At 34.0% G+C, this 24,993-nt stretch overlaps 5 protein-coding genes and 1 non-coding gene across 6 annotated transcripts; 4 read left to right on the forward strand and 2 right to left on the reverse strand.

The window, feature by feature from the left end:
- Window positions 1-249: 249 nt before the first annotated feature.
- Window positions 250-5,753, reverse strand: LOC101244903 (U11/U12 small nuclear ribonucleoprotein 59 kDa protein). Its single transcript, XM_004229909.5, has 10 exons — window positions 5,645-5,753; window positions 5,408-5,565; window positions 4,041-4,386; window positions 3,824-3,907; window positions 3,456-3,521; window positions 2,890-2,962; window positions 1,889-2,271; window positions 1,673-1,713; window positions 864-952; window positions 250-781 (listed from the first exon to the last, which is right to left on the reverse strand). The coding sequence occupies exons 1-9, from the start codon at window positions 5,648-5,650 to the stop codon at window positions 874-876; spliced, it is 1,236 nt and encodes a 411-aa protein (XP_004229957.2). The 5' UTR covers window positions 5,651-5,753; the 3' UTR covers window positions 250-781; window positions 864-873.
- Window positions 5,754-5,814: 61 nt separating this feature from the next.
- TRNAL-CAA (transfer RNA leucine (anticodon CAA)) lies at window positions 5,815-5,898 on the forward strand. Its single transcript has one exon. It is a non-coding gene; the product is annotated as a tRNA-Leu (tRNA).
- Window positions 5,899-12,400: 6,502 nt separating this feature from the next.
- Window positions 12,401-13,249, reverse strand: LOC101266274 (probable membrane-associated kinase regulator 6). The gene has a single exon (XM_004231148.4). It carries the CDS (start codon window positions 13,247-13,249, stop codon window positions 12,401-12,403), a length of 849 nt encoding a protein of 282 aa, XP_004231196.2.
- A 211-nt stretch (window positions 13,250-13,460) lies between these two features.
- On the forward strand, window positions 13,461-17,167 carry LOC109121376 (acidic endochitinase-like). The gene has a single exon (XM_019216172.3). It carries the CDS (start codon window positions 16,127-16,129, stop codon window positions 17,021-17,023), a length of 897 nt encoding a protein of 298 aa, XP_019071717.2. The 5' UTR covers window positions 13,461-16,126; the 3' UTR covers window positions 17,024-17,167.
- Window positions 17,168-18,984: 1,817 nt separating this feature from the next.
- Window positions 18,985-20,116, forward strand: LOC101266570 (acidic endochitinase-like). Its single transcript, XM_019213282.3, has one exon. It carries the CDS (start codon window positions 18,985-18,987, stop codon window positions 19,879-19,881), a length of 897 nt encoding a protein of 298 aa, XP_019068827.2. The 3' UTR covers window positions 19,882-20,116.
- A 112-nt stretch (window positions 20,117-20,228) lies between these two features.
- On the forward strand, window positions 20,229-23,666 carry LOC101245497 (uncharacterized). The gene is made up of 2 exons (XM_004229911.3): window positions 20,229-20,921; window positions 22,861-23,666. The coding sequence occupies exons 1-2, from the start codon at window positions 20,545-20,547 to the stop codon at window positions 23,360-23,362; spliced, it is 879 nt and encodes a 292-aa protein (XP_004229959.2). The 5' UTR covers window positions 20,229-20,544; the 3' UTR covers window positions 23,363-23,666.
- Window positions 23,667-24,993: the final 1,327 nt, after the last annotated feature.

Consider the following 24,993-nt stretch of genomic DNA (forward strand, 5'->3'; position numbering starts at 1 on the left):
GTTTGTATATAACCAAATAAATTCATTCTGATCATATTTGCATAATATACTTTTTTGACTAAGGAAATTTATTTGAACCCCCTTATATCTAGCTTCGTCCCCAAAGGGTGCGATACACATTAACAAAAGCTTGATACTAACGAGTGTGAGACTTGCGAGACACTAATTCATTAATATGGTAGCTACGGATTCAAGATTTTCATTCAGGAGGTTCAAAAATAAAAGTATAAACATGTAAATAAGGCAACATAACAAAATTCCAAGTAGTATATAGTTTTAGTGGCCGACCCTTTGAATTTTTTTTTAGGTTTAAAACCACACTATTAGCACGTTTTATAAAATCAAAAACTAAAAAAAATGCTAACATAGGGATTTGAACCCTCAACGTGGAGGTTAATTTCAAGGGGACTCAACCGCTTGGCTATTAGTTTCTCTTTGTCACTGAGGGGGTTCAAATACAAAAAATTTACCTTATATATACGGCGTAATTTTTTGCCCGAACCCCGGAACCCACGTGGGATCGCCCCTGGGTAGCTACTATGGCAATATCAGCTCCTGCTATTTGATCCCCTTAGGAAGTCCATTAATGGCATGCCTGATCTCCTAGCAATTATCAATGTCTTCCTTGTACAGTATTGCACTTAAATCACCATTGTTTCAGACAAAGGTAGCCCCTCATGTTTGCCTTGGAGTTCTGTTGATCATGGGGGAGAGAGAGAAATTAGGCACAAGCCTTTTTGTCCGTGTCCGGATGTCCTCAACAAGCATCAAAGGCGCGGTGCTGAAAGATCACAAATCATTTAGTAGGATAGCCAGCAAACGAGAAAATCTGCAAAGGCGATGCTTAGGCACTAGGAAACCACCTATAAAATGTCATTTAGGCTTCGCCAGGTAGGATGCCCATATCGCATCTGCTGGAGGTGGTGGCTGGACCCAGTGCCCAGGTATTCGACTGCATCAACACACAGAGATTAAAGGGTGGGTGTTAGATATACCTGTTATTTGGCATATGCAGACACAACTTGTCATGAGAAATTGGAAAGAATTACATTTTGTTAGTTTTAAGAAAGTGACTCCAAAGAGAATAATGATTAGAAGGAGAACATAGTTCACGCAGAAGACACTAAAGGGTAAATAACAATAACATTTCTTTATCGTTGGTCGAGTAGAAATGACTTCACATTTTAGATGCAAAAGGTGCATACTTTCAACAATTCAAAAGCAGTGAGAGCCAATCACAACTATTTGTATCAAACTGGACCTATAGCTGGATTACTGCCCATTGGGATTCTATTACCACAGCCGATTCAAAGAACAAATCCTTACTATACTTTGATCATGACATTGAAATGATTTCTTTTAGTGCTGTGAGTGAAAAATGTTAAATCACATGCTTAAGTGAACTGACAAAATCTTAAAACTGGTGTGGTGGTAACAAGGGTATGAAATCTAGGCAAGAATATAACAGAGTTAAAAATGTGATTGATATATTTTTTTTGATAAGGAGTTAAGGACTGATTGATGTAAGCATCGAGAGAATAATGATTATTAATGAATGAAGCTACACTAGATGTCCATCTGACCAACAAATGCATCATGAGATTAATACAACTTTTGCTTTTGTGGACTAAACAAAAAGGGATACTAGCAGGATTTAGCAGGATATATTTACCTTCCTCCAGGTCTGATGTATGCATCCCATGTTCTTCTTACCTGCATAGAAGAAAGAAAAGGTTTCAAGTCGAGCATAATCAACTTTGACATTTCTTCTTGCAAAAACAACTCATAATTAACATAGAAAGAACAAAATGGGTCTTCAATCACAAATGATAGAGAAATGCAAATCTACTGCAGAGTAAAGAATTAACAAGGCAATAGCCAAATTCACCTCTATAAGCGTTCCCAAATCATGATTACTGCCATAGTAATAGTGATAAAATTCCATTGGTAGATTTGCCACAGAATCATGTAAGCTGGCTGAGCCTAGACCTTTAGATCCAACCTTTTCCAACTCATTGACAGGTGTAGGACCTGATTTATCATTATCCACAGTCATTTGGTCTGGATTTATTTTATCGTCACCAGTATTAGCATGCAGGTCACCAGGCTCTGGTCTTTGACTTTGGATTGTTTTCCTGGATACCTCAGCAGTTGCAATTGCATCCTTAGCAGCAGCTGTATCAGCAGCTGCCTTTGCCTGTCGCTCTTCTTCCTCGACTGCAGCTCTTACTTTTTCTAGAAACTTGTCATCCTCCTCAGGGAGAAAGTGACCTATTTAAGTATAAACAAGATGTTAGAAATTAAGACTGAAGAAGGCATGTCTTTGGGGCCAAAGGGGGATAGACAAGACTGAGGGTAAAAGATAGTGGAAGTATCTTTCACAAGGGTTTCTACTCTGTCATCCCGTAAAGCCAAATATTTACAGGTTTATAGAAAAACAGCAGTAACACTCACTCTCTGAGTATCGATGCTAAAAGATCAGCATATAAAAATAGGTACATGCTGAAGACACATCAACTGCATATATTTGGGTTAAATTCTCCACAGAACTCATGAAGCAGAAGAGGAACCTGCCAAATGATCCACACGCGGTCGCCGCACTAAGAAAGAAATTACAATCTCAAGGGGGAAACTACTGATTCTTTCACCAAATTCATTTTCCTATTGAGCATCTCATAGTTAACGAATAAAAAAACTCATTCATTACATACTATTTCAACAATCCAAGCAGAACACTGCATGCTTTTACTTAGGTGCAGCTTTCAACCACAAATATAAGCGTCCCACTAGAAGCAGAGGTAAAATAATAAATTCAATAGGAAAAGGATCAAACAAGCTAGATAAACTAAAGGAAACACAAAGACATAACAACATCATTAGGATATTTACCTTGCTTCTTCAATTTCTGAACCCTGATGGAACGTAATTCTTGCAATTTCTCTACTATCAATGCCAGCTCAAGCTGAAAGCAAAAATAAAAGTGACTCAACATCATATACCCAGAAATAAAGGGCATACAATATTATATTATTTGGTTGTCATCTCAAATAAACCATAAACCAAACTCACATATCTTGTGGTATTGAAAGGAACTTTTTTTTCTTTTCTTTTTGGGATGACGGTTAGGTTGGTCCGACCAAGAAAGGCATGAGACTTTTGGGCATTGCTTGGGTCGAGCTAGGTTACCTAATGATTTGCAAGTGCCCTCACTGCATACTTTCTATATAAATCTGTCTCCAAGGGTTATGTCTGGCAGACTTTGTTTACTGGAAGAGGAGCAGGAGCAAAACTCAACCACATGAAACACTGAACTGGAAGATAAATATGGTGCCTCACCATGTCAAAACTCTCACTAGTATCTAAAATCCTAAAGAAATTGCTACATTGTTGTGAAAAAGCTTTGGGAACTTCAACAGTCATCTCCAGTTGCATGAATAAGAAACCATCATCCTCACCTCAGATTCTAGTCTCTTTTTCTCCTCTTTTGCCTTCAGCTTTGCTATTTCCTTCATCTTTTCAACCTGCAGATACAACATGAGTTACTGAGCAATACAGAAGAAAAAAGAATAGATGAAGGTAAACAATAGACGTGTCATAAATCTAAGGGATAAATTTGTCGTCTAAGAACATTCAATCTGGCTATTGATTGTTCTCTTTCTCATTTCTTTTTCCTTAAATATTTTTGGGCTAATGATTGAAAAGTTTTCACAAGTGTTCAAACCCAGGCAGTACAAGCCAACACAGAGGGCCACCTCTACTTTTTCCATAACAGGATGGAAATTCTAAACCAGTACTTAGTACTATACAGTTTCAGTATTAATACCTTGCGTTTTGCAATATCCTTGGCTATCTCTCTCGCCCTCCATTCATCAGCTTCCATATCAATTTGGTCATATTGCTCTCGCTCCTAATGATAAGTGTGACATCAGAATCAGAATGCTAAAACGGATAACAAAAAGTCACAAAAACATTAGAGATTAAAATTCCAAAAATATAGAAGACACAAAAGAAGGGAATGCAGTGAAATGGTTTTATAGCACCTTTGCTAGTTTTTCTGCAACGTGTTTCCTCTTCCTCTTTCGCCAAAGTTTGTTCCTTTTGTACTTGTGCATTTTATTTGCTAATCCAACAGTTGCAGATTTTTCTTCCCATGGGGCCATCTCATCTGTGATAACTCTAAAAGGTTCCAACTGAGCTCTCAATTTTGACATTAAAGCATTAGCTGCTTCCAACGACAACAATTCTTGGCTTTCCATATTGATCTTAGAATGCTCCATAAACTTCACAAAACTATCAAGAGAGCCAGCACTAGCCCCATTTTCTGAACCCTCCTCAGAATTTTCTTTCTTGTTTTTCAATGTAATTAACATTTCCATCTCCTTTTTCCTGCACAAATTTCAAAATTCAAAAACCCAAAAAATAAACAGGAGCACATAAACTATCATATTCAAATATAATAATGCATATACTACTGATTTGAAGTTCTAAGCTTTAGTTACACAATAAAGCTGTTACGAGAACCATTTTCCAAACCCCTCTCATATTTTTTTAGTCTTCCACCCTAGCTAAAAAATTCCATTTCTTTTTGCCTGCTAAACCAAAAACCTAGAAGACCAAAATGCAGACACTTTCAAATAGTATCAACAATTCATACATCATAGTGTTTCTGAATCAAACTTTAGCCCCATTGTCAGAACCTTCATCGGATTTCCTTTCCTATCTTCCACCCAAATTAACATTATCAAGTCTATATAACCAGTTTTTTTGAAAAAGTTTACCAATTAACCGCTCAAAATGATCCAAAGCAAAACACCTAGAAGACCTAAGCACGAACACTATCAAGTTGCATTCTTTCCCCCCTCCTTTAAGCATCTGCCATGTAAAAAATCCACTGATGTGACTATACCTATTTATAAGGGAAACCCGATTAAGAGGGTAACACCTTGTGCACTGACAGGTTCTCCATTTGCTCAAACTCCGAGACTTAGGTTAAGAGTAGAGGGACGCTTACTATCTTCCCACCACCCTGGTGAATCAAATTTGCATTCAACCAATGCATATAATAGGTGCTTCTAGACAGTTTTAGCCCCATTTCCGAACTGTCACCATACTTTTCACCTTCATTACTCCCTCTATTGCATACATCCTACCCTCCCCAAACTCCACTTACAGGATTGCACTAGGTATGTTGTTGTTGTTACTCCCTCATTTATGTTTAATGTAACACTATTTCCTTTTTGATCTATTCCAAACATAAACGACAACTTTTCTATTTCTAGTCATTTCCAGCTCCTTCTGACTTCTCAGAACCCAAAAAAGATCTAAAGAACAACACATACAAATTCACATTCAATAATGTATATAATAGTGTTTCATCATTCAAAGTTTTAAGCTTTCTGTTACTTACAAAGCTGTAGCCAGATTCACGGTGTCGTGTAGGTTTTTGAGGTGATCAACCACATTGGTGGAGCTGCTCCAGAAAGCACTTGACGCCGGTGGAAAAGCCGGTAATGGCGGAGGTAACGGTCGTCCGAATGGTGGTGGCCCCGGTGGATTCATCGGGTACTAAAAATTGATTGCGAGAAATTACAATCAGCTGAAAATGTTAGAAAATTGAACACACAGTGTAATTAAATTCAAATACCTGCATCTTCCCCTCAGAAGTGTTAAACCCTAGCAGATGTGAATTGATGATTTCAGGTAACAAAAATTGGTTATTGATTGGCGCCTTCTATATTTTGGAGTGTGAAAATATAAATAGGACGAACGTAAAAAATATTTAAATATAATGTTTATCGAAATATAAACAACAAAGTCAGGATGGCCGAGTGGTCTAAGGCGCCAGACTCAAGTTCTGGTCTTCGTAAGAGGGCGTGGGTTCAAATCCCACTTCTGACATTATTTTTTTTAAATTTTTTTTTGGTTCAATTTTCACTTTTAATATTATTTTTTCCCTGTTTAAATTTTTCTTTTTGGTTCAATTTCCCTTGTAATATTATTTTTTCCTTTTTTTAATTTTCTTTTTGGTTCAATTTCACTTCTAATATTATTTTTTCCCATATAACTTGTGTTTTTTTACTCAATTCTTTTTTGGGGTTCAAATCTGACAAATTTTTCCATTTTACTTTTTCTTTTTGTTTTACTAATTTTAAAAATAAAATGGGTTTGTAAAATATAAGTGACAATGATGGAAAGAGTGGAAGAGATTTGATAAACTTGTTATCCTAAATTAAATTGTTTAGGAGTTAAAATACCGTGTTTGTATAATTTATTTAGGGAAAAGGTTCAAAAATTCATTGAACTTTTAAAAAAAATTATTTATGCTATCAGTTAAAAGTTTGACTCATTTATACCATTATAATTAAAGAAAAGGCTCATACCATTATTTTTTAACAATAGTTTTGCAAAATCATTTTTTACATGTGTCCAATTATAATTTGTCACGTCATCAAATTTTTTACTTTAAAAAATCATAATTCCAAAAAAAAAAATTGAATTAATTTTTTTTGATTTTTTTATTTAAAAAATAAAATTTTAAATAAAAAAAAATCAAAATTTAGAATAAAAATGGAATTCATTTATTTTAATTTTTTTAAAGAAAAAAAGTTGATGACGTGGCCGAATTACAATTGGACACGTGTCAAAAATGGTTTTACAAAATCATTGTTAAAAAATAATGGCATGAATGAGTCTTTTCTTGAATGGTAATGGCATAGATGAGCCAAACTTTTAACAAGTGACATAAATGAGCCTTTTCTAAAAGTTCAATAACATATTTGAGCATTTTTCCATTTATTTATTTACTTAATTTTTTTAATTAAATCCTACTTGTACCCTTTAATCTTTTTGAATTTTGAAATCATACCTTCTTTATCTTTTTAATCCATATTACTTAAGGGAAAGACATAAATTCATCCAAAAATTTGGATCGAAAAGTCAGTTAAACGCTTAAATTATTGAGGCGATCTATTACACACTTATACTACTCAAAATTGAATTTGATTCTACCCTTGAAGTTGACATGATTTTTTTTTAAAAAAAAAATCAGATCTTGCTTTTTTTTTTGTGTGTGTAAAAAGTTTTTGAATTTTTGCACGAAATTCAAAATTTTAATGTATGCTTATAGATCCTTCTTAATCTATAAGCATACATTAAAATCTTTACAATTAAAAAATTGCAACTTTTCATAATTCTCTTCTTTGAGCTTGAATGAAATTTGTATATTGTGATAAATTTTTTGTGGTGGGTGAAAAATTTGTGGTGGTATGACTTTTAATCTCGATTATGACAATGAAATTCATGATTTTGATGGGAATAATGAAATTATGATTATGATTGTGATGAATTTCAATGATAGTGATGGTTCCGATGGTTAATTAGTTAAATTTATGATGTTTGTTATCGATTTTTTAGGAGGACAATGGTTGTGGGAAGATTCCAATGGTGAATTTGATTATGGGTGGTGAAATCTATGATGGTGGAGAAGTGAATTTGATGACAATAGCAATAATGATAGTAATTTAATGGTGAATTTGATGGTATATAGAAAAGAAGAAGATATCGGGTGACTTTTTTTTTTAATCTGACGTAATTATTGATGTGGCAGTGACATGGTGAGTGTGAAACACTTTCTCATCATGTGATTGGTCTATGTGCGTCAGAGTATCAGAATTGAAATAAATTCACTTTTAAGTAATTCAAGTGTGTAATAGATCGTCACAATTGTAAAAGTGTGTAACTGCAATTTAGAGGGGGAATTTAAGCATTTTCCCTATTCCTTAATGGTAAAACAATGGCTAAAAGTTAGATGAAATTTTAAAATGTCAAAAATGATCTTTACCTCATTCTACGATAAATGATGCAAAGGGGAGCTATAACAATTTGTTCAGGTGTTTTTCTACTTATTAATTGTTCTTCTTTCATATTCTACTTGTTTGACCAAATTCGAATTAAAAATTAGATATTTGTTCAAGTGTTGGACTAAATGGCAAAATGACAGGAACATATAATAAGCAGTTATTATAGAGATGTAAAAGCTCACTCGAGTGTTTAGTTCGAGTTTTCGATAAATAAATATAATGTGCATATTTTTTATATACATATATTTCTACATTTTAAGTTTTATGGATCACTAATGTACAAAAATATTATACATCATCAGAATTTAAATAAAGCTGAGTGACATGTATTTCTATCTTATTTAGTACTAATTGATTAAGGTTCAGATAATAAATTGGATGTGAATATTTAATACGGATAAATATTTACCCTAATGGAGGTCTATCAATATTGAAATGTAAATTCTCAAAAGATTAAAATCATTTTTGCTTTGAACAATCATCTAAATATATTGGTTCATTCGATTAACAGGAGATTACATTTATCCTTTTCTTTAACAATTACATAATTACATCGTTATTATTTCTAAAAGTCCTTTTTTTTTAAAAAATTTTAATTTCTTAATAACAAAAAGTGACAATTACCCAAAAGAATCATTTGGTCATTTTAATTGGAAAAAAATAGCCAGATTTTTATAGACCTTCGCCATCTTCGTCCTTGTTCTTCCTCAAAGTGTAAATCAGTCTCATCGAAATATATATTAAAAGATTCAAAATATTGAGAGAAATTCATATCTAAAGTTTGGAACAATCTAGAGGTGATTTCGAGTTAATCGAAGATTGAATAGTCTTATACTTCATGTATAGTTAAACTATATTCATTTTCTGTAACAGTGTCATAATGTATAGTCATTGTATAACTCATGCATATATAAGCTATATTGTATAGTCAATATATATTTTATATCATTTTTTTCAAGCTATATTGTATTTTTATCGTAAACTACTAATAACTATTAAAAAGTGACTCTATCGTTGACAGTCGTACTGATTTCTTGATACTAATAATTTTCTCCAACTCCCACTTGTAGGAAGATTGTTCTGTTGATTTCATCTTCATTTTCATTGTTCTCCTGATACTTGACAAACAGTTTCTGTGCTTCAAATCGACCCATTTGAAAAGCTGACGCCTCTGTTTTTTCCCCCATTGTAGATGTTAAATTGTACTACATAATATTGAACTTGATGTGACTTTGAGCAAAATATTAGCACAAGAGTCATTTGGTCCCCAACTGAGAATCCTACAAGTCCTTCCTCTAGTTTTTGTCATCATTTTAACAAAACAATTCCTTTCTCACTATTGTTCATGCAATGAATCTAACAGACAACTAAACACATCAACAAACAGTAATGTCTTTGGTCCCCATAATTTCGAAAAAATAATTAACTGATCATCGATATTACCAGACTAAAAACATGCATTGCAAATTCTTGCTACTGTTATATTACCTACTTAATTCCTAGTTGTTCTTAAGATAACAAACCAACAAACAAAGATTGTAGGTGTTAATTATATTGCACAAACTTCAAGTAGACACGGTTCTTGATTTCTGCATATTAAGTTAGTTCTTGAATGGGATTTGGTACACAGGTTATCAAATCAATGCATATTTTATAAACACACTCGAATCCACCCTTATTCAAGGTGTCAATTGAAACTTCTCTCCTCCAAAAATTACAATGTAAAATTTAGTTATTTTTTGATAAACACTAGATGACAAGTCTGCAGAGAAAATCCTGACATGACCATTAAAAGTCGTTTGGTAGAGTGTATAGTAATTCTTGTATTAGTAATGAATAGATTATTTTTTATGCATTATTTGGTTTGATATATTAGAAATAGCATGCATCGTATAAGAATATTTATTTAAAAAAATATGCTCCACAATTATGATGGAAAAGATGTAAAAATACTTTTGAGGGGTAATTTAGTGTTTAACCATGCTAATGCACATATTAAATCTCTTTGCATTATTAATACCTAGATATACTTTTTGTTGAAGTCGTACAACATGAACATGTTGGCTTTGCATAAAAAATAAAATGAAATATTGATACTGTACGACTTTAACATTCTTCAATACACAATAAAGTGTATGACTAATGCAACATAGCATTAAATTAAAAATGTACCAAACAAGAGACTACTAATACACAAAGCTAATATATATATTATTTTTGCTAATACACTATCTTATTGCTAATCTTTATTGACTCGTACTTGTAACACGAGCACAAATGCACTTATATAACTAATTACAATTTACGTATACGAAACCGCTTTGCCTACAACTTAGAAAAGGCCAAAGCAACTTTCATGTTGCTGGAACATATTAAGCACATGGCAATTACACAAATCAGAATTACTTTGATAAAGTAGATACATTGAATTCCAACCAAATGCTTTCTAAAAAGTAATATAGTTTATTTAGATTTTAAAGGGTCCGAAAAATGTTTTCACTTATTTTTTTTATGTTCGGTTTATCAAAATTTTGAAAAACATATCCTTTAGAAAAATAAATTCCGGAAAACAACTTCTTCAACATTGATTGTGTAGTTCCTGACTCTCCAACGTCCTTCGTCTTGATCACCTCTTACCCTGCTTCTATCTCTCATAGTATTTGTCTAGATTATATATACTCTCTATCTTAAGATAATATCTTTTGATTACGTATTAAACTCACTAATTTTTTATATAACACCATTTTTTGTAAAGGGTTTTAATTACTCCACGTACATAAGATAGACAAATTAAAGTCATGTTTAAAGGTGCACCACTTAAAAGTGAGTTGGTAATTGAGATAAAGAATATTAGGATGCTTAAAACATTTAGCGGGGACAAGTAGCTTAGGACGTTACGTTGGTCCCCTCCTCAAAATCTCAAAAGAAGCAAAATCAATGTTTTCTATTTTTTCAAATTTCAAATGCCATAAAAAAAGAGCCAAATTTGTGGTGTTTCCCTTCTTGATAGGAGTGCATAGTTGTACATATATGTGTTAAGGATAAGAAAACAAATATTTTTGCATGGAAACAAAAAAGTGATGGGGATAAAATCTTGGATTTTCTCCTAACAAATGCCATTCATGGGGGACCCTCTTGTGTCTTTCTTTGTTTCCTTCACCAACTGTAACATGATTTCTGTCTCAATGCAGAATTAGCTTTCTCTTTAAAGAAAGTTTTAGCACTTATGTAGACTTTCTTGGGTTCAGTGTCACACTTTAGATAGCCAAACAGTTAGGAACAAGTCCACGTCTTGGAGTCTGAGAAGGATAGAGTACACGAGAAATTACTCCTATTTCAAAGAGGTAGACAGATTATTTCCGAAAGACTTCCAGCTTAAATGCAGTGAATTTAAGTAGTTATGAAAAGGATAACGGAAGTGAACGGAAATAAATGTTTAACTATAAAAAGGAAATCATCAGAGAGCATTGTGAATTGTTCTTGTCTATTTTCAGTACTTTATTATAGAAATGGAATAGTTATGCAGATAATTTAGTAATGTGAACACACAAGTTTTCCCACCTAGAATTATATTCTTGCTGAACTTTTTTTGTATTGCTTTAATTAACCTTCTTTCTTTTTATCACCTTTTATGTTAAATTTAATAACCAAAGTTAACTGATGGAGACAAAAAAAAGTATCCTCTTTGGCAAATTTAAAGAAAGAGAGATCATATTGAATCTATTCTCAAGCATAAGGGGCCCTTTTTGGTCATTTTCTCTTAATTACATTAGATTCTACTAATTTACTATGATTAAGTTGTAAATTAAAGTAAGAATGTCAGTAAAGATGTGTCACATATTCATTAGGCTAGTGTAAACATCAAGGGCACGTAAATTTTTATCATGAATATCGTAGAACCAATGGCGAAGCAATCTAGACTTGATGTAGCAGGGTTACATTTCTTAATTTCTCTTTATGAGGTCTGTCATATGTCACCCTATGAATCAAAAGATCAGTTGATGTTTATGGAGGTACTGTGAAATTTTTTAAAAAAAATTAGGCATTGCCAAAATGTGATATCATACTCCATTAATTCAACCAATATAAAACTCTTTAACTTGTAGTGGTGGGCCTTTCATCAAAATCCCTCCCAGCTACTCCACAAAATGGCACAGACCATCTCCAGTAAAGAACAAAAAGAGAGAGAGAAAAAAAAAATGAGACCATCTGAGGGTCCTGATGACATTTTACAACCTTATCCCCACACCGGATTAATCTAAATAAATATTCTGTCTATTCAACCGCTTAAACTAAAAATAGTCGATGAATGTATAATACACGTATACAATAGTGTATAATCATACTCTTTCATTTCAATTATAACACCATTCTTCAATTTTGACTTCAAAATGACAAACTAAGATAAGAGAAACAAAAGTATTATTAACATGATCTACACAAAATAAGTCCTAATAACTATGATATGTTTTGTTTTTTTTTTTCACCTCAGAATTGTACAAAATAGTGAATCTGAGTGATCTATGATAAATTAAACAGCTCTAGTAATGCTTTTTGCTGTCAAAATGATCATCAAGATTGATATCAGGCTCTGTTACCATACCAAATGATCTTTTACAATGAAGAATTGCATCAGAAACCGCGGCAGAATGATCATAGGATGGACTTTTTACAGGGGAATTATAAGCAGCCTGTGGTGACTTAATACTGCTCCAGCTTTTCACCTTTCTCAATGTCTTAACCCTACTTGTTTGATCGTTACGATTTCCAGCCCAATCAACAACAGAATGAGATTTCATTATTCGATGAGGAGGAGAATCAGTAGCTTTGCAGCTTTGAATTTCACTTACTTTTCTTTGAAGATCATCGACTTTTGCTGTACTTTTTCTTGAACTTGATATCCTTTTGGAAATTGGCCTGATGAATCCAAACCATTTAACCAACACTCTACGCGAAAATCTCCTCCATTTCTTAAGAAAATCATCAGCTTGAGTACTAGTTGTAGAATCTGAAACTCGCGGTGTGGGATGAAAACTACTACTTGAAGGTACCGATGAAATTATATTGAAATTATTTAAGGCTTCGCGAAAAGATTCAATCTTTGATTTATCAAGATATCGAGGCATGATATGTCCGTGAGAGAAGATTTCATCAGCGTGGACAGATTCAGAAACAGGATGGACATCAAAATTGAAGTTTTGAGCTTCTTCTAGGAATCTTTTCGAGTAAGCGATAAACTTCATATCTTCTTCTTCATCATCGTTATCATGATCATCATCACTATAAGAAGGTCTAGGAGATTCTGTTAGGCCATCAATGGAAGGTTTTCTGTTCAACAACCAGCTATATGAAAAACTCTCTGTGGCAAGAGGTGGTTGGGAATTTTCCATGGTGAATAGTACTATATAATATGTGAAGTGAAGAAAGGAAAAGGGGAAATGAGGTGTTTATATAAAAGAGTTTACGGGTTACCCGCTGCGATAGATTAAAATATGATGTATATAAGTTAAATTTGTATAAAAATAAAATGCTTGGCTGAGGATTGAGGCTCTCACGTGAGCTTGTTTTACAGTAATTTCATAAATACAATATTGCATAGATTTAAAAAAAAAAGAATTCAAACAGCAACACATGTTGCATTCATATCAAATTAACAAGTAATTAATTAGGACAATTCCTCTCTTTTTTTTTTGGTTTTATGAAAGTAATCATCATATTTACGTAATTATTTCATCTTTTGAATTCTTTTTTTTTTTTGGCTATATATGTAGCACCTAATGTTATCATGCCGTCCAACTAAATACAATATTAATATTTGCTAAAAAAACAACAAATGCATAGCTGCAAAGAATTGTTAATCCATGATCCTAAATCAAAGAATTTTAGCATTTAATAAAATCCCCAGAATAGCTCCACTTTGTATCTATAAGTTCTTTAAGAAATATTTCAAATTAATGTATTATTTACATTTAATTCTTCATATTCTGAGATTATTTTATTAAAGGGTTCTTTGACTAAAATTTTACTAAAGGCCAATTTGATGACATATGATACTCGTTTTCTGCAGGAAATGGAAAAAGAGATATTATTAAAAAAAATTTGCAAGTATTAGCAGACATGTTGAAGCCATTGGCCATGCTATAGATAGTGATATTATTTGGCCCTTTGCCATTTTTTATACAACTAAATTGTAGCTTCCTACATGCTTCTAGTAGAAAAATGATTGTTTTAAAGTATTAGTATTATATGTCTCTTGACTGTTAGGAGTTAAATAGACAAAAGAAAGCAATGAAGCAGAAAAAAAAAAGCAATGAAATTTTTTTTTAAAGACCAAAGATAATGACCCCAGAATGTAGCCAAAAGGTTTCAAATGCAACTATAGGTAAACTATTATAAAACTTAGTTAAGGTTGATAACACAGAGTTAAAAAAAGTCAATTCTTGATTGCAGAATCTTTTGCATTCACAAGTTCCGTCTATTCGTTCCCATTAGGTCCGAGTTGTACAAAAATTCGTTCTTGAGTCAATCTTCTCAGTCTTTATTGGCTGGAAGATCATGACTTTTTGTTCTATTTCTATAAGAAGATCCGTTTAATTCTAGTAGAAAATGTGTTTATTACCCTGAAAGAGGAATCTTGTCAATAACAATAAACTCAGTGTAATTCCATAAGTTGGGTCTGGGTCTGGGGAGGGTAAGATATACACAGCCTTATCCCTACCTTAAAGATTGTTTTGGATTGACATTTGACACTCAGCAATTCTACTCCTTTATACTGACGTGAGACTGGCAATGTGAACGAACTCATACAGGTAGATTTAAGGATGAGGAATCCTGTCATTTGTAGGATAAAATGAAGATGCTTTAAACAGTTAAAAACTCAGATTTTTGGAGTTGTAATGATTTTATCTTTTCCAGTATATACATTAGTGTATTAAAAACCAAAAGAATCTTGAAATTGTTATAAAAGGAAGAGAAATGAAGGAAAAAAGAGAAAAGAAGAGACAACAGACAGAACTGGGGTCCCTAGTTTGTTAGGAGAAAAAAGCAGAATCAAAGGCTAGAAACTGACATAGGAACTGATTTACAAAGGTCCCCTACTGGTTTGAACAAAGGGACAGGACTTGTCTGCTGACTAATTGCCTATTAGTTAGGTGCCAATTTATTTAGTAAAAATAGAACAACATATGGCAATATCAAGGACAAATATCAGCAATCTCAATCAGACATTGTCCATCATATGAATTCATAATTGTCTATTCTGACCAAACAAAAGAAAGTTGTTTATCTTATGAACCATAATGAAGGCCCCAATAATCAACACAAGAATGGTGAAGTGTAAGTTGAGGAGAATAAGTGATTTATGCATATACCAAAACAAGCCTATATTTGCTGCTGTATTGAACAAGTGAATAACAAGAAATATAAACAAACACTTCTGCTACTGAAGCAATATAGCAGCTCGTTCAGTAAAAATACTACTGTTGCTTCTTAAGTTACTACAATCCATTTCAGACTTACTATCCGTGAAGTCTGAACGAGCAAGTAGATGTTGCGTGTAAGTAGCCTGAGCGATTAAATTTTCCTTTATGGTGTTGAACCCATCTTCGATATGAAAAGACAGTCCTAACCACTAGTAGAACAGGATTAGAAAAAAATCGTTCTTCATATTATATACTTCTTTCAATATGCAATTCAAGAATTCATATCTCAACAATTATCTCACTTGTGCTATGCCAAACCTCTAAGTCTGTTTCAACATTTGAAGTTTAATTTTGGAGAGTCAACACCAGAAAACTGCACAATTGTTGCAGTCCCTAGTTTATAGACAGTTAATGATAACAATGGATGTCCGAAATTTGAATGAGTTCCATAGTAGTCTAGGCTAATAATGGGCCTTTTAAATTTTTCAGTTTATGAGACTAAACATTTAAAATGTGAAATCAAGTTTTTCAAGTGAGCTACAGTTCTATTTAGAAGGACAAACTTCGCCTTTGTTATAACATCAGCAAGACTTTGGGATAAGACAAGGGGTAAAAGACAACATACTAGCAAATCCAGAAGCACAAACCAAAGATTAATCCTCTAAAAAGCAATGATCTAATGCTTAACTGTGAAGCCACGCTTTACTTAGCATAAGCACAAAGTAGCAGTCTGAGTAAGTAAATTTTCATCCTATAAAAAGCAATGATCTAATGCTCTCTAAAGCAGAACAGCTTTATAGTTTTTCCTAAAGAAGTCATTTCAAAATTTAGCAAAATCAGCAAGGAATGGAACTCCAATCTAATAGATCACTTGCATTATTTTCTATAGTAATTCTAATATTAGCAGCTTCTTGTGATGCTGGTGGAATTGCTATTTACTGGGGTCAGAATGGAGGTGAAGGAACTCTGGCGGAAACCTGTGCCACAAAGAACTATGACTTTGTGAATATAGCTTTTTTGCCAACCTTTGGAAATGGTCAACAACCAATGATAGATCTATCTGGTCATTGTAATCCAAATGTTGGCCAGTGTACCAAATTAAGCACAGATATAAAATCCTGCCAAGCCAAAGGAATTAAAGTGATTCTGTCGATTGGAGGCGGTGCTGGGAGCTACTATCTTGCTTCAGCTGATGATGCTAGGGAAGTTGCCACTTATCTTTGGAACAACTTCTTGGGGGGACAATCAACAACACGTCCACTTGGTGATGCTGTTTTAGATGGAATAGACTTTGATATTGAAGGAGGAACCAATCTCTACTGGGATGTTCTTGCCAAGTCTCTTTCTGCGTATAGCAGTATGGGCAAGAAAGTTTACTTAACAGCAGCCCCTCAGTGTCCATTCCCTGATGCTTGGATTGGAAATGCCTTAAAAACAGGCCTTTTCGACTATGTTTGGGTTCAATTCTACAACAACCCTCCATGTCAATACAGTTCTAGTGATATTAGCAATCTTGAAGCTGCATGGGAACAGTGGACTGCAGATATCCCTGCCAAAAAGATTTTTCTTGGCTTGCCAGCTGCTCCTGCAGCTGCTGGCAGTGGATTCATCCCTGCTGATGACCTCACTTCTCAAGTTCTTCCATCAATAAAAAACTCTTCCAAGTATGGTGGTGTAATGTTGTGGTCAAAATATTATGACGATCAGACCAATTATAGTTCTTCAATCAAGAGTGATGTGTGAAGTTTTGAGCTATACCTCAGCCCTTATTTGTGATGAAGTTTGTTGTGTTAATATACATACAAGTATGTAATATGATAGCCACTTGTCTCCTGTGTAATTATGCTTCAATTTATGTATCTAAAGGAAATTACATTGCCACTTCAAGATTTTGCACTCTTCATGATCCATCAATGTAAATGACATAAAAAAGTAGACAGAAAAGAGAAGAATATCATTCTAATGTGACAGGAGCTAAAGTCAAAAGGTAAAATAACTTAAGAAATTCTCATAGTTGTTTTGGGTTAACTCGGATGGGTCGGGCTGTTAATTGTTGGGGCCACCTGGATCAATAAATCAGTGCCATATGTTTATCTAAAGCCACACATGTGCCATCTCATAATCCCGTTACGTGGAGGGGCATTTTGAACTAAAAAAATTAACGTTAAGGGCAAGTAGGGTCCAATAGGTGGAAGGAGGAGCATCTTTAACCTGAAAGTTAACTTAATGAGCGATTCGGGTCCAACAGATGGGATGAGTGCAAAGTGTAAGCCATTTTCAATATGTAAGGGGAATTTTTGACCCTTTTCCATAGATTATATTGGTTCATTTCTCATATCTATTCCACAGCATATTGACAATATAGGGGTTTAAAATTCTTAATGAAATGGATGCATTGATGCACATCCATTAGTTGTTATCTCATATATAGACAGGATAAGTTATAAGTCCTGAGGAAAAGCAAAGCATTACAATAAGCCATATATTATGTTTGCTTTCATGCTTCAACCTATATTGTTCATTAATGACTAAGACCAACTGTCTTCTGATTTGAGATAGAACGATGGAAGACGTGCCTTATAGTATACTAACAAATAATATTCATCTATGACTTAGTTCGAAAGACATCATGTTCTCAAACATAATGACAGACCTCTTACCGATCATCACTGTTTGAAGTCCACAATTTTGACATTGCTCCATCATCGTGTTATGTACTGACGTAAACGTACTCCAGAAGCTGCACCAGTACAATCTACCAGATCTCTTACCAGTTTTTGTGCGATAAATGTTACAGTAAGTTATCATCCTTAGCGCTCAAACTTCTTCTTTATCCCTCTCTTTGGTGAGTTCAGCTGAGTCTCATTGGAAGACATTGACTATACTAACACAAAAATAGATGTTTATGGCTTGCATATGATGAGTTGAGAGAATTACATGACAAGTTAATATCCCTCTTTCGGTCTATTTCTCCATTTTGACGTTGGTTTAAAGATATTAGTTATTATCTATGCCTATTTAATTGTACTCAAGCAAGTCTATTAGCAGCAAGTTACAGTTTAATGATCCTTCTAACTTAGACTTCCACCAAAAACTCTAGAATCATAACTAGGTTTAGTTTGCCCAACCAAAACCACCTAACCATCTTTAACAATTCATGTCATGAGTATTATTGTTACTTTATACTTCTAACCAAGTAATATTTCTTATGACCAGAGACAGATAATTCTGTTTTCCTATGGACTATTTTCAGTGCTGTAGCAACTGGTCCATTCCATTGAGGAGCTGGTATTTGGAAGAGGTAAAATGAACAAGGTTCATTGTTTTCTTTCCTAGTTTATAAGACTTCATTTTAAAATCTTAAATGTAGTTTTATCAAGTGGGCTAGTTTTATGTAGAAGGAAAAGCTTTGTCTTTGTTTAAACATCAAGAAACTCTGGGAAAAGACAAGGGGAAAGAGACAACATAATAATCCAGAAGCACAAATAAACGATTATTCATAGAATTTGAATAAAACTGAAAACTACTTAACCGTGAAGCCACGTCTTCCTTAGCATAAGCACAAAGTAGGAGTCTGAGAAAGCAAATTTCCCATCCTATAAAAAGCAATGATCTAGTGCTCATCTACCAGAATTCTAAAGCAGAACAGCTTTGAAGTTTTTCCTATAGAAGTCATTTCAATATTTAGCAAAAATCATCAAGGAATGGAAGTCCAACCCAATAGATCACTTGCATTATTCTCCATAGTGATTCTAGTACTAGCAGCTTCTTGTGATGCTGGTGGAATTGCTATTTACTGGGGTCAGAATGGAGGTGAAGGAACTCTGGCGGAAACCTGTGCCACAAAGAACTATGACTTTGTGAATATAGCTTTTTTGCCAACCTTTGGAAATGGTCAACAACCAATGATAGATCTATCTGGTCATTGTAATCCAAATGTTGGCCAGTGTACCAAATTAAGCACAGATATAAAATCCTGCCAAGCCAAAGGAATTAAAGTGATTCTGTCAATTGGAGGCGGTGCTGGGAGCTACTATCTTGCTTCTGCTGATGATGCTAGGGAAGTTGCCAATTATCTTTGGAACAACTTCTTGGGGGGACAATCGACAACACGTCCACTTGGTGATGCTGTTTTAGATGGAATAGACTTCGATATTGAAGGAGGAACCAATCTCTACTGGGATGTACTTGCCAAGTCTCTTTCTGCCTATAGCAGTATGGGCAAGAAAGTTTACTTAACAGCAGCCCCTCAGTGTCCATTCCCTGATGCTTGGATCGGAAACGCCTTAAAAACAGGTCTTTTCGACTATGTTTGGGTTCAATTCTATAACAACCCTCCTTGTCAATACAGTTCTAGTGATTTTAACAATCTTGAAGCTGCATGGGAACAATGGACAGCAGATATCCCTGCCACAAATATTTTCCTTGGATTGCCAGCAGCTCCTGCAGCCGCGGGAAGCGGATTCATCCCTGCTAATGATCTCATTTCTCAAGTTCTTCCATCAATAAAAAACTCTACCAAGTATGGTGGTGTGATGCTGTGGTCAAAATACTATGATGATCAGACCAATTATAGTTCTTCAATCAAGAGTGATGTCTGATGTATATATACTATAGTCTATACATATATAATATAATGGCTTGTGTAATTATTCATGTGCTATATTGTATCTAAAGGGAAATACATTGCCAATTAAAGATTGTGACTTTTAAGTTCCATAATCTATCTCATTGCTACTTAACTAACACATAGGACTATATTTTGTCATTTTCTAAGGGTGTGTTTTTCTTTTTCGTGAGAGAACATTATATTTTGAATGATATTCGCATACGTGAGTGTGATTTCAAAGTCTCATTTAATATAATTTATACGCAGTTTTTAACTAAAAGAAATCGTATATGAATATAACTTATAAATTTTATATCGAATACAATTTTGTAATTTTATTATTATTATTTGGCACAAAATACTATGCTTTTATTACTTAATATTCATATGAGAAAGCTGGCTCAAAGTATGCTCAGGAAGAAAACATAAACCCATTTAAAAGTCTAATTAACTTCATTTAAAACTGTACTTAATATTTGTGGACATTTTTTCAAGATATTTATGTTGAAAAAAAGTCTTTTAACTCCTAAAATATCTTCTTTATCCACCAATAGGAAAATTTTGTACCGGATCCAATCCCATAACTATTTCAATTATATTTCAGTTATCCTATTGGAAAATATCTTAACTAAATTCTTCGAAAATTTAATCTCCGATGGCCACTTTTCTACCATCGCTGGAAGTTTCATCATTCCCCGCCGGTCGCCTACCTCTGAGGATTTCTTCTTACTTAAACCCTAGAAATGCTCAGAAGCTCACTGTTTCTAGGTGTGGAATTAGGGGTGCTAGGGTTAGGGTTTATTCATACGTGAAGGATTTGGAGGAGTTTCCGTCTTTGAATTCAGAGAATAATTTGGGGTTTTACGCACAGCTCTCTGCGCATGTGCAGACTAGCACGTCGTCGACGGAAGTGAACGAGGAAGAGGAGGAGGAGAAGCGGAATTACTATCTTAATACGGGTTATGCTATTCGGACTATCCGAGAGGAGTTTCCTTCCCTCTTCTATAAGGAGCTAAGCTTTGATATATACAGGTTTGAGATTTTAATCATCCATTGTTGTTGTGATTAGGAATTGTTGATAATGATGTTACCTTTCTTTTTAAAGATATCCCTGCTTTCTGACCTAATCTCAACTTATTTTTCTGTTGCGCAAACCTTAGCTACTCTCACGTCAATAGGTTGACAATTTGTATTAAAAAAAATAGTGTAATTATGATGTAATATGTGTATTGAAGTCAAAATAGGCATGAATGGAGTGGAATTGATATATAAGGTACCTTAACTAGTTCGGTCTTGACGTGCCAGTAGATTGATACAGGTGCTGATCTGGTTGTCTTGTTCTAGCGATAACTCTAGAGATGAGAAATGAAAATTTTGAGGTTTTTTTTAAGATTTAGGTGAATTGCAGTAAGAATCATTAAACTATTTGGAAGTATCCACAGAACTTTAAGGATGGTGAGATTATCTACCCCTTCTTTTTCAATTAAGGGATCTGTTACAGTGTTTGAGGAATCGGAACAAGGGAAAGAAACTTCTCTCTGAAAAAAGTGTCCAAGGGTATTTAGAAAATGTCAATATTTTAAGATTCAAGTGAGAAGTGACTCAAGTCTCGTAGACAACTATCAATGGAGGAGCATTTGCAGATAGTAGACGCAAAAATGTTCAGCAGCCTTAAGTCGCCAAAGCAAAAGAAAAGAAATAATTTTTTTTATTTAGAAGTAGCACCATAATTTACAGTTCTTCTTATTGGTTCAAGTTGTAGCTTTCAAGTTTCAAGATCGAGCATAGGCAAATAATGAATACTGAAATAGACATATCTTTTGAAACTCAAGCTCCCTATGAAAACAAGAATTTATATGAGGAGGGGAGAAGTAAACAGTTACTTTTTCCATTTTAAGGCATTCATATGGTTTGTGTGGATTATCATTTTGATAGTTCTTTCCTTATTTTGTTTGAAGATTTTAGATTGCAAGGATTGACTAATGACTTAGTGGGTGAAAATGCTATTTTGATCTTTGGGATAGTTAATTGTGATTTGCTGCATACTGTAGTTCACTTTCAGTAATTGTAGCAGTTGAAATCACTGCTTTAGTTACAGAAGTCTTAAGGACTTTGGACTTCTAAACTGGGTTGCCTAAACTGGGTTTTTTATTGTATGAGCCATTTGGAACAATATACATTTGATAAATTGAATCATTTGGATGTCCTTAGTTTTGTAGGGAGGATCTTGTTGATTCTATTTGGATCATGACAAATAAGTGTTCTTCCAACACAAATTTGCAAACAAACATCTATCACGGTAGTCCTTTCCCTAGAGATTATGGGGAATGGAATTAGTCGTGTTGGCTGAATTTTCATGTTGTTGGATCATGGCGGGTGAGCAATAGCTGCTTTGTCAAACCATTGTGGTTTCACACGTCTAGCTTCCATCCAATTAACCACAAAGAGACTTCCTCAGTCTTGGAGTATCAAAAGAATGATCTCTTTCACATGTTCTATATTCTTCTTGTAAACTGACTTGCATCCAACTGGCTTGGGTTGAGCATTTGTTCTCATTGTTGTTGATAGTCAGTGGGCAGGCTAGGCCCCTTTCTAGTAGTTCACTTCAGACTTCAGAGGTTACATAATTAGGATGTAATTAGAACTTAAGATTATTATTAACTAGAGGCTGTCGGAACAGTTTTAGGGAAAAATAGTACAGTAAATTTGTGTTAATTGACAATGGTTAAGTGATAGAAGTGTGTGAAAACACATGTTATGCATTTATTAGTTTGGTGCAAACACCCGGTGCGGGTAATTTTACCCTTAATTATTTTGCTCCACCTCCTTGAATGCTGTATGAATTGCATATGCATGTAATTGTGCACTTAATTTAGTTGTGAATTAATGCAAGTGTGATGACATTGTACCCAATTGTGACTTCAGTGAAATAACTTTTGAGGTGCTAATGGTGGTCTTTCGCGCCCTACAGGGATGATATTGTCTTCAAAGATCCAATCAACACATTTACTGGCATTGATAATTATAAATCAATCTTCTGGGCGCTACGATTCCATGGCAGGATGTTATTTAGGACCTTGTGGATTGACATTGTTAGTGTTTGGCAGCCAGTGGAAAATATGATAATAGTTCGGTGGACTGTTCATGGCATTCCGCGTGTTCCATGGGAGAGCCATGGTCGGTTTGATGGTACTTCAGAGTATAAGCTTGATAAAGATGGGAAGATTTATGAGCACCGGGTTCACAACATTGCCCTGAATGCACCTCCAAAATTCCATGTACTTGCTGTGCAGGAGTTAATTGAATACATTGGCGGTGCCTCAACACCAAAGCCTACTTTCTTTGAAATCTCTTACCCTACCTGGAGAAACATTGCTCCAGTAATGAAATTATCATGGCTGAGGCGGCACCTGGGCTCAATTCTAGCCTCCATAAAGAGAAATGAGGAGAAACAATCGGACCACCAAACATAGCAAGTGAAGTGCCCAAAAGATTTGGTGTATTTTTTCGCTCTAGATTCCCAAATCGAATAATCCGTAAATACAAGTAGATATGTACTAATATACACCTGCAGGCAGAAGAACATATGTGGAGCTCTCTTTTCCTTTTTCTTTTTTTACTTTCTTCCAGAATTCTCTCTACTGTATGCTTCATTTGAGCTACAGCTACAGGCTTGTGTTTTGTAAACTCGACTCAGAATGTTGTAAATATGTGTATAGTATATAGCATACCACGTGGTTGCTTTCGCGTCGGAGTGTTAGCGCTGCATTTTGTGAAGTAGTACTCCATCCCTGCCAATTGCATACTACATGTCTTCTCTTTCCAGCCATTTTAAACTAGGAATGACTGAATTTGACGCCCCATCCTCCTGGGTTCCCTTCAATGTTAAGCCATATTTGGACATCCCAACTTAGATCAGAGACACCTAACAACTTACTGGCAGATGTAGAGCCCTGCATTTGCAAGTTTCAACTTATATGCACTTCATAATTCTGTTCATAACAAGAAATCAGCTCTGTTCATAAGAGTCAAATTAAAAGTAAAAGATAAATAATTCTGTATGGTTAATCTTGGTGCTAAATTATTTACTTTTGGAATAATCTCGATGTTTGATTACCGAATGTTGGTAGTTATTTAATGAGGCTTGCTCAAGTGTTTGAATATTCCATTCATCAACCATAAATTGAAAATTCGAGTAATATGCTTGAGGGTAAGTGATAATACTATTGATCCTCTATACGAGGTTTGTGTGGGAAAAAAATATAATACAGTATTTGTGTAACTAGCTCAAACAATAAATGGAATTGCGTAGCATGATTGTTTACATAAGGAGAAAAAAGGTTAGGTACCATTCTTAACATCAAAGCATTGAGGCTTGACCAAAAAACTGGTTGTAATTTCTTTGGTGCTACGGAAGTCTAAAAAGCTATACAAAGAGCAAAAAAATGTCAAAATCCTAAACCATTAATGACCTTATGATTTAGAGCTTAATATAAAACATAATTTACACTCAAAATTACTTTAAAAATATGAATGTAGATAAATCCTACACTTGAGTATAGTATAGTGAATAATTAAAAAAAGAAATGGTTTAACATGGTTGAGTCAGTCAAATTACATTGCATTCAATGTTACATTCAGAGTGATTAATAATTGAATTTTTTAGGTGTATTAAATGTGAAGAAGGTTAGTTGAATGTTGGGGTGGTTTTAATGTTCCCATAAACTATAAGGGTGCTAATGATAATTCAGTAAGTAGCTTATATGGGCATGTTAGCCATGTGGAGGTGCTCTAAAGACGAAAACGACATATTCCTCTTCACCTCATAAATTATAATATTCCATTTATTCATTCATCTTAAAATACCATGAAATGTGAAATACATAGAGGCAAAGACCAAGAAAATCCATAGGAAAAAAAAAATTAAACCTATCTAAAATCATATGAAAAGTGTTTTATAGAAATATTTTAAATTAATTATTTAAGAGCTTCAAATAATAAATTCAATTCGAATAAAGTGAGAGAAACTATTTTTATTGCTTTTCCGGCTCGAGGCTCTTTCTTTCTCTTGATTCCCAACAAGAATTTAATTATTGGATCCTAC

Source organism: Solanum lycopersicum, chromosome 1 (genome assembly GCF_036512215.1).
Source record: "Solanum lycopersicum chromosome 1, SLM_r2.1".
NCBI classification, from domain to species: Eukaryota; Viridiplantae; Streptophyta; class Magnoliopsida; order Solanales; family Solanaceae; genus Solanum; species Solanum lycopersicum.

Coding starts and splice junctions, on each gene's coding strand:
- LOC101244903 (XM_004229909.5), bottom strand. Junction 4,387..5,407: donor GTGAATCTGGCTACAGCTTT/GTAAGTAACAGA, acceptor AAATTTGTGCAG/GAAAAAGGAGATGGAAATGT. Junction 2,963..3,455: donor AAAAGAGACTAGAATCTGAG/GTGAGGATGATG, acceptor TTTTGCTTTCAG/CTTGAGCTGGCATTGATAGT.
- LOC101266274 (XM_004231148.4), bottom strand. CDS start 13,249: ATGGAAAATTCCCAACCACCTCTTGCCACAGAGAGTTTTTCATATAGC.
- LOC109121376 (XM_019216172.3), top strand. CDS start 16,127: ATGGAACTCCAATCTAATAGATCACTTGCATTATTTTCTATAGTAATT.
- LOC101266570 (XM_019213282.3), top strand. CDS start 18,985: ATGGAAGTCCAACCCAATAGATCACTTGCATTATTCTCCATAGTGATT.
- LOC101245497 (XM_004229911.3), top strand. CDS start 20,545: ATGGCCACTTTTCTACCATCGCTGGAAGTTTCATCATTCCCCGCCGGT. Junction 20,922..22,860: donor CTAAGCTTTGATATATACAG/GTTTGAGATTTT, acceptor CGCGCCCTACAG/GGATGATATTGTCTTCAAAG.